The sequence below is a fragment of the Diadema antillarum genome, unplaced genomic scaffold, assembly GCF_040938485.1.
Source record: "Diadema antillarum isolate AM-2024a unplaced genomic scaffold, OU_Dant_1.0 scf00000038, whole genome shotgun sequence".
In the NCBI taxonomy this organism is placed as follows: Eukaryota; Metazoa; Echinodermata; class Echinoidea; order Diadematoida; family Diadematidae; genus Diadema; species Diadema antillarum.
Window position 1 is genome coordinate 1,055,471 of NW_027270927.1, and position 15,422 is coordinate 1,070,892.

General features: G+C 38.0%; 1 protein-coding gene across 1 annotated transcript; it reads left to right on the forward strand.

Moving 5' to 3' along the window:
• The first annotated feature begins 925 nt into the window (after positions 1–925).
• LOC139709617 (acid-sensing ion channel 2-like) lies at positions 926–13,675 on the forward strand. The gene is made up of 8 exons (XM_071621579.1): positions 926–1,152; positions 1,849–2,016; positions 3,126–3,293; positions 5,908–6,032; positions 6,657–6,844; positions 8,895–8,956; positions 11,640–11,731; positions 13,551–13,675. Exons 1-8 carry the CDS (start codon positions 926–928, stop codon positions 13,673–13,675), a joined length of 1,155 nt encoding a protein of 384 aa, XP_071477680.1.
• The last annotated feature ends 1,747 nt before the right edge of the window (positions 13,676–15,422 follow it).

Below are 15,422 nucleotides of genomic sequence, written 5' to 3' on the forward strand. Positions count from 1 at the left end.
TGGTGTAGGTATTTGCTGAAAGGGCCATAGCTTTGGTTAGAGAATAATTAGAGCGCAAAATGGTGATTGGTGATGTCAGACCAAGGAAAAGTGATCGATTCCAGTCTGCATGCGACTGTTGGCGGTGAAAGAATACCGGGGAAAGGTAACGTCTGCCGAAGGCGAGTCAATCTCCATACTGACAGGTGAATTTTTCTAGATAAATTCATTTTCTCTTTGTCATTTAAATATCAGAATGCATTAAGGACTTCCGGTTTTGTGATTTGAAACTGTACCAAACATGGCATGTAATCTATAAAGTAGCGTTTTCTTTTAACAATTACAGCAACTGCCAAAGTCTTTACTCAAGTTCGCCAAATTTGATGACAGGTGAGTATCTGTTTGAATCTTTGGAAGATATGTCTCTTCCTGGTGCTGTCTTTCCTGTCTGTCTGTCTGTATTTCCATTAATTTTTATCTTTAAACTAAAACTAGTTGAATGCAATGTCTAACATTAAAAGTGTTAGATTGAATATCTGACAAAAAGATGGATGAGTGAAGTCATTTAATAAAAAGTAAAGCTATATATCAAACATATAAAAGTTAGATTTCGTTTTGCCAAAAGATAGGCATAGAGACAGGTTAATTTACCATTTCTTTTTGAAGAATGTTAAGAGAGAGAGAGAGAGAGAGAATGTGTGTGTCTGTGAATGTGTATGTGCGTGTCTATAAAAATGAGTTAAGTAGAATTTAATTTCTTTCGAATACAAGGGGTGAATCTACTTATCAGTTTCGCAACTGTTTATAGCTTGACTCCGCTTTACATTGTCTTTTTGTGTATATGATTGCTTCTTGTTCACCAATGGAGCAAATGTCAGAAATAGTTTTGAGAAATGATTTTATAATATTACTGCAGGTGATAGAGTTTTATCAAACAGTGGCTACTATGCCTCTCACCCGCATTGATGTCCACTCGCTGAAAGACTTTGCCAAGCAACAGACCGTCATAGACGTGGTCAGTGATGGCAAAGTTGGACTGGACACACCCATCAAACTCAAGACGTATCGGGACAGGGTTTCTTGGTTCGCCATCTTTTACAAGTACATCCCGGATGCTGTTAACCTGTCTGGGATGAAGTACGCTTTCAATCCAGCTGAAGTCAGGTGGCGAAGGTAAATGTTAGTTGCAGCTTTTTTTATGCGTAGAAACTTGTCAACGATGTAATATGTAAACATAATAGTTATGATTAAACGGTTGAAAAATCAACTCTTAGATGAATGAATCTTGGTGGAGATTCGTCACTTAATAGACAGAATGATAATTTTCAACCATGTGTGTAGCTGCGCCATTGATACTTTTCTTGAATCTTTGAATTTAGTTTATACTGTTTGTACTGTTGTTACCTTCCAAGCAAACTGTCTGCCAGTCTGTGTGATATGTGGTAATAAGTTTTGCATAGAGAGGATTATATTTTCTATGTTTACCATGTGTTCTTGGTGTAAGTAATGATGAATGTTTGACAGCAATAATTGATAACTGGGGAACACGGTTCTATGTTCATCGTGTCACTGCCGACAACCTGGGATAGCCTGGTGGTAGTGTTGTTGCCCGGAAAGCAGTAGATGACAGGTTCAAGTATAACTGGTTCTCTCTTTTTCCCGACATATTTGATAATTTACAGATCAGCAGTAGCAATCTTACGAAAAAATAATTTGTAGAGGGAGGCAAAGTGAAGAAATTTGCAGGTGAATGATTATTACGGTATAGACAAAATTCCAATACAGTTATTTTTCATTAGACGTGATATGAAAATCACAAATTATTCGATTGTAAAAAAATATAATTTGAAACAATTTCTACTTTTACAGGACCATTTGGCTACTTGTCGTTCTCGCATGTGTCGCTGTGTTGACCCAGCAAATTAGTAACAGGATCCACCATTTTCTATCGACGCCAGTGAGTGTGGACGTGGTCTACGCGTACGAAGACTCGGTACCATTTCCGTCCGTCGCCATTTGCAATATCAACGTCTTCAGGTAGGCCGATTGTACTTAAAAATTCTCAAACATACGCACACACACACACACACACACACACGCATGTCCAAAATAGGATGAAAATAAGTTAGGTTTAGGGAAAATGAATTGGTTACACTGCTCGTAATTCCGTAGGTTCGTTATTCCGAAGGCTCTTTATTCCTGGAAGATTCGTTATTTCCAAGGTTCATTGTTCCACATTTTATTTTCGGATGAACTAATCCTCGGAATAACGAACCTTCGGAATAACGCCACAAATTTTCGGATTAACGAACCCTTTTTCATTTTCGGATTAACGAACCTCTGGGTATAGGGAATTTGCGTGTTTCAGATTAACGACCCTTCGAAATAACGAACCTTCGAAATAGCGAACCTTCGGAATAACGAACAACACCCAATAAATTGAAACTCAAGAACTAGCATACACAAACAAGCAACCACAAAGACGCACATCAGCAGCAGACACATTACTTGCAAAGTTTATGCTCAAGACGCGATAGATAGATTTCACATTACATTCAGGGATATTTTGTCAGTGACATTCATTGAAGGGACTTTCAATTCGGAATACCCAACTTTGTCGAATGAGAATTCTCTCCCCTCCATAAATCATCCAATCGTCCATCATTAGCCTGTTTGTTTGTAATGGACTACATACCGACAAGCGTGCGTAAAACTCATTTCCAATACGATGACAGTATTCAAAAATTACGCTTGTTGCTTCTGCTTAGATGGTACTGAAAATACTTCAGCACGTATGTCATATCCTCGGTCTTAATACGTAGTAAAATGAACGTGAGCCTTAATTTTTCGACCGTTTCTTTCTCTTCACGGGGGTCATTCTGGTCAGTTTGCAACTAACATGTGCACTTTCACTAGAATCTAACCACATACAAATACTAATTTGTTTGATTAGCAAGGTGTGTTTTGCGAAGCCATGATGGTGCCCTTTCTTTGGGAAGCTAGAATTATCTCCGAAAATTATTCAACATGTAGCGTTAAAGAAAAACTCTAATACGTCATTGACAGGACTGCATGCAGTACAAGTTCGATGACGTCTGTTAACTGTGTTTGAATTTGAAGTCACTCTGTGAATCTTTATCCCACAGGTCGTCGCAGCTGACTGATCCGAGAATGAGAGAATTTCTCAGACGGTTCAACCTATTAGCTGCCGACCCGGAACTGAACGTTTCAGAATACGAGTCTGTTCTTTCCTCATACGAAATGACTGACATGTATCTCACCCTGGCCCATCAGCTGAATGAAACCGTGTTAGCGTAAGATGTGTGTCGTCTTTCTGAGTGTGTGTTATATCTCGTTCTATATCTATCTATCTATCTATATATATATATATACATACATATATATATATATATATATATACATGTGTATACATGTACATATATAATCTCCTATATGGATGTATCTATTTATATATATATATATATATATGACCCGCTACAACAAAATGATCCTAAAGTCGGGCGAGGTCGATTATTTGAAATTGCGTGACAAAATTCCCTAATCTTTCTGCTTTAAATTGATATATAACTCATGTTATGAAAATAATCGGCTGCGGAGATATCGATGTTTAAAAGAGAGCATGTCGAGACGTCTGGGAAATCACTGTTTCGAAAAAAGCGCCCTGAAAGTTTTCTTTGCGACGCAATCGCGATCAAGGGACACGCAAGTCAGTTTTCACCTACGGACAATAGAAGGTAAACCCTAGCAACCCCCGAAATGCTCATTCAAGCACAGCGTCGGCGGTCTCCTCACCGACCAATCAGTGACCAGGATGCCAGGAGAAGCGGCTGGGCATAGCGCACCCCGCCCGCACGCTCCAGTCGACTTGGCAGTGTGCGAGCTTCACGCTTCGGTTAGCGGCAAGCAGCAAGCTGACCAATGAGATCACTCCGGTCGTTGTTAGGGGCGGAGCCTATCTGTGGCGCTCAATCCAAATTTTCGAACCAGTTTCTGCTTCATTGAAACGCCAAAAAACATGGCCCAGAAAAACGCTATTTTTTGGTCTTTCCTTTCATCATTTTGCTTCAAAATTTCGACAGATGATAGAAGACATGTCAGACTCCAATAATATGTCAAAATCAGAAAATCGTAAGTTTTGACCAATTATGATGCTCTGACTTCAAACTCGATTTTCACGGCTTCGACCGTGCGCGACTTTAGGACCTTTTTGTTGTAGCGGGTCACATATATATATATATATATAACTATGCATATATATGTTTAAAACACTCTATATACATTGCATTTTCAATCAATGTGATAGAAGATAATTTGCGAGATTATGTACTTAAAGATGCGATAGGAAAAGGTTGTTAATATGCGTTTGAGTAGCATGAATCGTGTGTGTGTGTGTGTGTGTGTGTGTGTGTGTGTGTGTATGTGTGTGTACATGTCAATGTGATCTAAGTACTGTACATATGACGGGAATTGATCCTGACCGCAATATGCGCGGTGTGTCACTGTGAAACATATAAGGGGGGGCAATCTAGTTTGAGACAGATGTTGCTTTTTAACTTCTTAAGTTTTTTTTTTCGGTCTGTCATAGCCTTAGATAGTGTCTAGCCATAGCAGATAATGGCAATAACAGTTTCAGGATGGTATGATGCGGCATGATATGGCAGGTACAATACCAAACAATATACTATTGTATTATTTTGTCAAGAGATTCAGCTCACTTCATCAATAAACAACTAGTACTTCAACAAAGAAAACATATCATTGTTATCTCGTCAAGTGAAATACGCTGTGTATAATAAAGATACGTATAAATGTAATATTTGTATTCATGTGTTTGGTGCATATGAATTAATCCAAGTGTTTTGGTTACTTCATTCAATCTTGATGATCATGATGAACTTAACGCCTTCTTCCTTTGTTTCTCTTGTTTCTTATCATATCATGTCAAACATTTTATATTATCCTTTCCTATGACATCACATCACATCTAATCACATTACATCGTATCACATCACATCACATTATATTACATCGCGTCGCATCGCATCACGGGCATCGCATCGCACCACATCACATCACATAAAATAACATCACATCACTTCACATCACACCACAATCCCCACACCACACCACACCACGCCACAATACATCACATCACATCACATCACATCACATCACATCACATCACATCACATAACATCACATCACATCACATCACATCACATCACATCACATCACATCACTTCACATCACACCACATAACTGACCACACCACACCACAACACACTCCACATCACCCAATCACATCACATCACATCATACCACACCATATCACATACCACACCACACCTCACCATGCAAATCACATTACATCACATCAAACCATACAATACCACATACCGCACCACATCACACCTCACCAAATAAATTCACATCACATCACATTACATCGCGTCGCATCGCACCACATCGCACCACATCACATCACATCACATCACATCGCATCGCATCACATCGCATCACATCACAACACTTCACATCACACCACATAACACACCACACCACAATACATCACATCATATCACATTACATCACATTACATCCTATCACATCACTTTACATCACATCACATCACATCACATCACATCACATCACATCACATCAGATCACATCACATCACATCACATTACATTACATTACATCACATCACATCACACCACACCACACAATACCACATATCACACCACACCACACCCACCAAATCACATCACATCACATCACATCACAACACACCTCACCAAATCACATCATATCACATCACATCACATCCATATGACATGACATAAAATATGACATATGACATGACATGACATGACATGACAAACCTCATACGGTAAATCACTGGTGCAGAATCAGCTGGAATCAAAATTACCAGAACAATTCTGTCCTGACTGTGAGGATGACCGACTGGGGAGTGTGCTTCGTGTTCAATGATATAGACAACGGACAAGAAGGTCTACGAGTATCCTCTGCAGGTATAGATACACCTACCAAAATTAACACTCTTTCCTGTGGCCAATTAATGTAAACCTTACCTCGGTTTTGTAATTTCATATGCTTACCATGATATGACATATTATAGATTGTACCTTACTCATTCGGGTTAAGACACGCTTGTTACAAACATTTGTGCTTCTAATGAAGTGCTCCAAGCATTTCCAAACTGAGCGCACGTAGTTATGTAATATCATATTTATATTTGCTGGATATAAGTGTCATTGAACCTGACACTTGAAACTTAATACTTGTATTGTTACGAATGAATGGATGAATTACTGGATTTTTACACGAATTGCGTGGATATCTGCCCGGAACTCAATTACGAGAGAGACTGTACATTCGACTTCCCTCCAATTGAAAACTTATGCCAAATGCAGTCATCTTTAAACATTATGCTTAGAACGCCCAATGTCTCTCTTATCCAGTTTTATATTGAAGGTACATTACTATATTGGGATGCTACTTTAGGACGCCTAAGGACTCTGAAACTGGAATACCACGTAATCATAAATAAATCATAAATCAGTATCATCGTTATCATCACTGTTCCAATTAGTAATCTTAACATCAGTCACTGTTGTTCTCTTTCGTTTCATCAGGAAATTCGAGAGGTCTAGAAATCTTTTTGGACGTCTTGCAGACGGAGTATTTCTTCCAGCCAAATATGAGAGTGGCGGCGGGATTCCAGGTTCTTCTCTACGACCGTGGAACAGAGCCCTTGGTATCAGGACAGGGATTTTCCATCGCCAGTGGCGTGCAGACAAACGTTGGGGTCGATATCATTGAGGTTGGACACTTTTGATATGGTCTCATTTTGGTTGTTTCTGTTCTCCTTCACTGTAGTTAGTCCAGATAGATAGATAGTTAGAGAGAGAGAGAGAGAGAGAGAGAGGGGGGGGGGGGGGGGACGGGATGGGGAGCAGAGACTGTCTCATCCATATTAGTTCCGAGTGTGATTCCAGATGCAATGCTCGCTCATTTATCCCAAGTCAACTTGTGGTTTACCCAGAAATGCGACACACACGCACACACACACACACACACACACACAAAATATACATCCGAATCTTTCAATTAAGACTCTCACGAAATATATATCGGTAATTATTTTTAAAGCCAGTTATGTTTCCTCGTCATCTGCTAAAGGAAGAAGACCTTGTGCTCTCACAATGATCACTCTAAGTCATCCCTGTGAAATGAATAATGGGCATTTAGTAATCCTCTTGTATTGACTGTAGCATACTTATTATACGTGTAAACCAATTAAAAAGTCATGGGATCCCGATAGAACGGGGAACACCCACCGACCAATAACAGTGAGTACAATGTATAAGCACATAGGCTATCTTGTCATTTGTGAGATGTGCGTTATGAATACGAGTGACTTAGCTGAATGAAAACAAGTATTGAAAATCGAGTACTAACCGAAAGTTACTCACTCTGCATTAATAAGATTATTGTCCCATATGACTCGCCAATACAAAAGGATCCGGAAGGCGCCTACGACTGAGCCGAGAAAATTGAGCTCTACTAGTATTTCGATCGAATTTCTGTTTTTGACAAGATTTTGTCATTTGATTCTTCTATCATTCGCCGAAATTTTGAACGTTTAATGATCAAAGCAAAGGCAAGAAATTTTTCTGGGCCATGATTTTCCGACTTTCAACAGAGCAGAAACGAGTCCGAAGATTTGGATTTAGCGCTGCAGATAGACTCCACCTTATAGCATTGAGGGAGTGATCTTATTGGTCAATGCGTTGCATCCTGGTTACTAATTGTGACCCTGCACCTCAAAACAAACAAAAAGTCGCCAGACATGAATATTTAGTTAAGACCATAATCATTCTGAAAGAGCAGACTTTAAGCTTTAAAAGGATGTATAACTCAAATCAAATGGTTTCTTCTAACTTATCAAAATATTGGAAAGAAAGCACCAACTCAGGAAAAGTGTGAACTGAGAAAAGAGGCTCTGAAGTACGCAGTGTCCATTCAAGCGCTTAATCTTTTAAACCGTGCTGGCTGTCCGATGAATAGGACAAAAAAACAGGAAGTAAACCACCAGAGTAACAACAATGAAGGGATTATCAGATTAAACTGAAATTAAGCATGCCTCATTAACACATTGTGTCCATAATTAATGCCAACTTTCAAAGCAGTAGCGCTAAACTTTTAAAAGTTTTTAGAGTTGAAAATGAAGAGTGTGGACAAGGTATTTCAGAAATGAAAAAGGGATTCTAAAGACACACGTAATCACACTATTCTACCAAAAATGTTCGAGATAAGCTGCTTAAAAGACACACTTTTCTGCCCGTTTTATGATACCAAATTTTAGCATAATGCAAAAGAAGACCCGCTCTTTCAGAAAATATGAAAAAGTCAAGTTTGGCTAGGTTAACCAATTTCACTTATTTTCAGTCCTCACGCAAAATCATTGTATGCGACTTTATGTTCGTTTTGAGGTGCACGGTCACAATTTTTTGTGCGTAGACCGCTGCGCTAAGCTGGAATATGAACATCGCGGAGTTCAATTGCTAAGAGCATACCTTCTATCGTGTCGGAAGGAAAACTGAGAAGGCGATTTTCTCGAAACGCTGATATTCTAAACCAGTCAATATGTTCTTTTAAAATCTTCGATATCTCCACAACCAAGAACGTTTATGAGTTAAGTTATACATGAAATTAAAGAGGGAGAGTAAGGCAATAATGTCATATCGTGATTCAGAAAATCGGCCTCCCCCTACATTTAGATCCTTTTATTGCAGTGGGTCACCCTCGTAAAATTACCACATAATTAATAATTACCTTGTCCCACAATCTTCCTTGTACGTGATGCACAGATGACCAACCTGGAAGAACCCTATGGACAGTGCAGGAACAAAACATTGAAGTACTCCGACAGGTATTGCCACATTACTTGTGAGGCAGAATGCAAATCCGAGTTCCTGATTGGTCAATGTGGTTGTAGGACAATGGCTATGACAGGTTGGTTAACGTTGATGAGATCAATTGAAATGAATTGATTGGCGTTCACATTTCGCGGTTTCGAAGGGAGTGCATTTTTTTTTTTTATAAAGTTCTTTGATACTGCGCTTATGTAATCCCTTTTGAGGACGTCAGAGGATTTCGCCCTGATTAATTGTGAAATATATATCATCGTTTGTTGATTGACATACTGGACAAAGAAGAAACAACAACAACAACAAAAACCCACATTTCCCTCTTACCTGTCCTGGCGCAGTTAATGAAAATGAAATTGATGTCATAGGAAATTACAATAATCATTAGAGAATAGAAGGATGGCAATATCTCCTAATAATCATAAAATGACGGATTTCACGTAAACTTCCTCTACTGAACCTTTGTCTGTATCTTCCACAAGTAATACTATAATGTTATTAAAGTGGTATGATTCTGAAATGTAAATACAATTGGCCATTGTCATTCTTATTTTCATCTTACAGACTTTATTAAATGGCCCCCAAAAGTAATCAGACACAAATATATTTAGGACAGGCTTAATAGAACTTGAAATCATCAGCTAAGAAAATTTATTTATTTGAATGCACATTGCTAGAGTGGATATCATCTCAACAATGAAGTAGGCTTCCTAATCCTCCAACATTTTGACGAATAAAAATGATATAAATGGGTCTAGGCCTAGTAATTATTTCATTTCATCTTATTTCATTTCCGACAAATTCAAAGTGTACAGTATGACATTTGCATATAAACAAAATAGTGTACAATGTTACTTTTGCACATTCAAATGAGATTCAAATGCAAATTATTTTTGTTTACAGTAAAACGATAAGACCTTGAAGGCTGACACCTTTGATATACATTTTGTCTTCTTCATCACATCCAAACAGGCAACGCCAGAGAATGCACATCATATGAGTACTTCACATGTATCCTGCCTCATTCACGTAAGAATCTTATAAACAATGCCTTTTTCAGTCTACGTAAAAAAAGGGAAATAAAAGTCAGAAGTGCTTTGATATGCATACCCAATACCAGGTATGAAACAACAACATGCCAGAAAAAAACAGAAAAAAAACTATGATTTTTTTTTAAATATTTCAAACCGTCTTTATAATGCTTCAATCGTGACCTGTACATCACTTTTATTTACATCAATGGTGAACACTTCATGTCGGTGCAAGAGCACTTGTAGTTGCACAGTTCGACATTGCGAGCATAGTTTACGACGGGTATTTTAACAGAGAGTTCTTTTTTTTTTCTGCCACAAGAAAATTTCACATCGGAAGCTTGTGACTGTCCTTTGCCGTGCTTCACCCGAGAGTACGTCCCCTCCGTTTCCTTTTCCAACTTCCCTTCTGATTTTTGGGCAGATGTCGTCGCCGGATTATTCCAAGAGACCCGTTCAAGCATACAGTAAGTGATTGCTCCGTCGGTAAGTTATTCTACCCATGTACAATGACTGAAGCTGACTGCTTGAGAAATCAAAACTAGGGATTTATGAGAAGACCCATTTGAGTAATTGAATAGTTTAGCGCATGTATTGTGTCCACTTAATGGTGGTAACAAGGAGAGATGTATATCAGATATTTTACACCTCACAAATTCAATGTGAAAATACTTGCTTAACTTCGGAACGGAGCACAACAATATAAATTAATTAAACTTGTGAAGATAAAAAGGATTTACAACAAAGGTACTACAAAATTGCACAATTTTTCTACTTCTAATGACCGAGTGAATGTCACGAGACCGAAAACCACGAGTCAAAGAGCCCACGAGTCTTACAGTACATGAGTTATACAGTCCAATGACAGCTCACGAGTCATACACCCCATGAGTTCGACACTGTAAAGCAGACAAGACGCACGAGACAGACACATTAAGCCCCGTGTTGTATCTGTCGAACACGTGGGCTGTTTTTACCTAGTGTTGAACTCATGGGCTTTATTTACCTATTGTTGAGCTCCTGGCAGCCTGGGCTGTATGACTCGTGGGTGTCGGTCTCGTAGGATGACCCCTAATGACCTTATTGGGTAGGAAACAAACAAACAAACAAAAAGGTAGAAAGAAAAAGACCTATGAACTTAAGCGTCGGCAAAGTGAAGCTTCATGGTGAACAAGCAGGAATCTTATCAACCGTATTACTTTGAATATAGCTTAATGTTTTGGTGTTTCACGATGTAATTTTATTTTGATCGCAAGTAAGGACAACTCGTGACATTTTCACACTGAGTTCAATACTTTACAAAGCGGAAAAGTACTAGAATAGATTATATTCTCAACCAATCTCATTATTGCCAAGTTAAAGGGTTAGATGTCGAGAACATTTCTAAAGGAGTTCTGCAATGTGAATTGTGTCATCCTTCTATTGCTGCTGCTAATGGCCATGACCTATATGGCTTTGCCTTTTATTTCATTCTACTCGCCTTTTAAATAAGATGGTTTGCAATGTTGTATGTCTACATTCTTTTAAAAAACTTCTTAAATAAACCCACGTTAATTTTATTGGATGAACTGAAAAGGACAATAACTTTGGTAAAAGTTTGGACATGTATTTTTTAGTCTATCAACCTCACTTCTCTCTTTCGCTGTATAACCAGGAAGAACCTGTGTGCCCTCACTGTTTATATGAAGGACCTGTCCATCCAGAGAATTTCTCAGCAAGCAGACTACACATTTGCCTGTTTGATGAGTAAGTGAAGAATAATATAGCAATGTATGTGAGATATGAACTATATGAGATATATATTATGTGTGTATGGATGTATTTATGGATGTGTGTGCTTTTGTGTACAACACGTACAACGAAAGCAGAAAGGCGCAAACAGTGCATTCCTGAAATCAGTATTATTAAAATGTAATTGTGCTGGCTTTTTCAATGTTACGATGTCAAGCTGAAAGTGAAGTGGAGATACAGTCAACTGTAAGAGTATTATGCTGCCAGTTAAAGATAATAAAAAGTTTTGGTACCTCAAAAGTTTCCCTGAATTTCCTTGTCTTGGTTTGTGTTTCACGTTAAAGTACGTTGTGAGAATTTCTCGCCCCAAAGTGCTCTCATGTCTTAGTAATCATACAATAATGGTTTCGTACCAGAGCTGACGCCGTACAGCGTCGATAAATATTGTACGAAACCACTGACTGCGACCAGCAGCGTGCAGCCCATTGTACGCATAGCTAACTGCGACCAGCAGCCCCATACGAATAGCGTAATGGGGCTTCGCATTGTAGCATTCATGATCATGACAGAATTAGTATCGCGGGTAAATGTCAACTTAAAATTCAAAAATTTCTTCGATTTGAAGACTTACCAATGAAGTTGAAGTATTGAAAACAGTCTTCGAACAACGTTTGGTTCTGCCAATAGTCCCTTTCTTTTCGAATTGATGACTGAATGTGACTCGGTCGAGGGGACCTTGGGAGAGCTACATACACTGACTAACACGGCCAGCGCATGCGCACACAAACATCTTATCCGTTGATGGATTTGAAATTTGTGCGCATGTGATGTGTTCGCAATCACTGGCTGTAGTATTCAGTGTACAGGTAGCTCTCCCAAGGTCCTCTCGGCCGAGTCTTATTCAGTCATCAATTCGAACAGAAAGGGACTATAGGAAGAACCAAACGTTGCCCGAAGCCTGTTTTCAATACTTCACCTTAATTGGTAAGTCTTCAAAGTGAAGAATTTTTGGGATTTTAAGTTGACATTTATCCTGCGATACTAAATCTGTCATGATCCTGAATGCAACAATGCGAAGCCCGATTACGCTATGCGTATGGGACTGCTGGTCGCTATGCGTATGGGGCTGCTGGTCGCAGTTAATTGCATGATTACTAAGACATGAGAGCACTTTGGGGCGAGTAAGTCTCACAGTGTTAGTTATATGAAAGGTACTTTAACCTGAAACACAAACTAAGACAAGGAAATTCAAGAAAACTTTTGAGGTACCAAAACTTTTTATTATCTTTAATAAGCTCTAGTTTTAGAATCTAGTGGAGGGGGGGGGGGGGGGGCTTTTCATATGACAGTTCGAACAAATTGATATTAAATATCTCATTTCTCGCACAATCTTATTAGCACAATCGCATTGTAAGTGCTCCTGAAATTAACGGAATTCTCATTTGAATGACTTTCAAAATTGCGCCCAGAGATCCAAAAGGTGCAATATCAATATTAACAAACGTATGAAAGTGTCAGAGATCAATGCACGAAGTGAATTTCGTTTTTGTGTTAAAATAGGCAATTGTAACAAACTGACGAGCTGCATCATAAAATCTATGAACCACGTTGCTTTGCAATACAATGTCTGTAAGATTGTATTAGGAATATAATGATAATTCATGTTACCACAGGACACTGTGATATCAAGTTTAGTATAATGAGATTGAGAATGATACTGCTTAAAATTCAATTTGTATTATGAATTTTCCTGGGAAATGAGCGTTCATCTTCAATAATAAAATTAAATACATGTATCGTCACTAATTTTCTGCATATCCCTCGCAAATTTCAGGTGACATTGGAGGATCACTCGGACTATGGCTAGGAGGGAGTGTCTTGACCTTGTTTGAACTCGTCGATCTCATCGGATATTCGGCTTACGTGCATTCCAGGAGGATACCAACATCCAATCCTTAGATCGAACCAAGATAAGGCGGAAAACAATCTCAAAACAAAATTCGGCGTTTAATTATGTACACGTATATCACTTACGTTTTGCCAAACTCCATGGTGTAATATTTCTCATGAATCCCCGAGTCAAAACAAATTATATTAATTTTACACTTCAGATATAGAGAGTAGCATCACGGTAGATATGACGAATATTACACCTCCAACATTACTATGTACTACATATTTGCATGTCTATTAGAACGGTTTGACTATCCAATTACTTAACTCTCTATGTCACGTATAGTTAAATCACTTTTTCGAGTGATCTTATGGGTTTGTCGGCCAATAGTTAGGGGTGAATACTATTGTAGAGGTTGTCATAATGTGATACATTCATAATATTGTTCTGTGTATTGATTGTTAAATTTGTTGCATTTGTCATTATTGTGATGTCCGTATGTACATAAGACGTGGAATATCTTATCTAGTATATTCATCTTTGTTTTTGTTCTGAAAAGAAATGAGGAAGAAAAACAAAACATTGAAAACAGTCTTGGCTTTTCACTGAACAAAAATGTCTAGCCATCCCGACTTACAATACTGAATCTGAGAAATATATCTTATACACAAACAATAACAAAGATATTAGGCCATAAATTTGACACATGAAAATGAACATTGTATGAAGTCAACTACTGGTACAAGATCACAACTTTTCTTCAATTACAATTAGTTAAAGCAAGAATTTATGACTGCATAATAAAATTCACAGTCGAAGCAATTGTTGACTCGACAAACAAAATTTAATGATATCTTCCAGGGTTTAGTGTTTGGATAGGGTTAAGTTTGATTTCCTTTATGAACAGCTACTTCATTTAACACATAACTCAATCACAAACATTTGATAAACTCATTTTAGGAAAGAAACTTGAGATACAAGGAGAGAAAATGAATATCCTTCTTCATATACTTATTGTACCATAGACTCATTTCCCCCTTTTTTCTTCTTTTTCCTTTTTTTATTTTCGTTTTTCCTTCCTAAGTTAATTTCATGTCAGTTGACATTGGTTTCTTTGATTTTGTGTACGCATTTTCCGAGGGTCCCATACCCTACAAGCCTTGCTTTTTAGTGGACCCTCCATTTCCATTGTAATCTTTGTATTATGTATATTATGTATATACCTCAGAAAGGAATTTATGTTGTTACTTGTGACCACTTATACGTTTTCTTTGAAATTGTTACAAATATGTTTTGTAAATATATTGTAGATAATTTTCCTTGTTTATTCAATGGAAATGGAAATAAGATTGAAATAAATTGAAAATTGAAATCAAAAAGAAATGAACAACTGTTGCTCTATGCCGACATGCCACATCATATTATCTTGGCAGCTTCTATCACGACTTATCGTTGCATTGTACAATGTATATACATATATATATATATATATATACATTTGTACACATCCGGTAATCAAGTTCAATAAAAACTAATGTATTCCATTCTATTTTCTCCTAAAGAGACTCAAAAGAATAGACCTCATTGCTTTTTTTTGTGCGTGTAGGCGTGTGAGAATTTGTGGCGAGGCTGTCTGTGTGTGAGTACATTTTGCACATGTTGCTTGCGCCATGGATTGTGTGTAGTGGGAAAGTGCAGCCGTGCTCAGCAAGCTGCTTCCTTTTGATGTTTGTCCATTTGACGAGTACACATGCATTACAGCAATACCTGTAATGTGTTTGATTTAGTGCTGTTATCAACTTCATTTTGGCA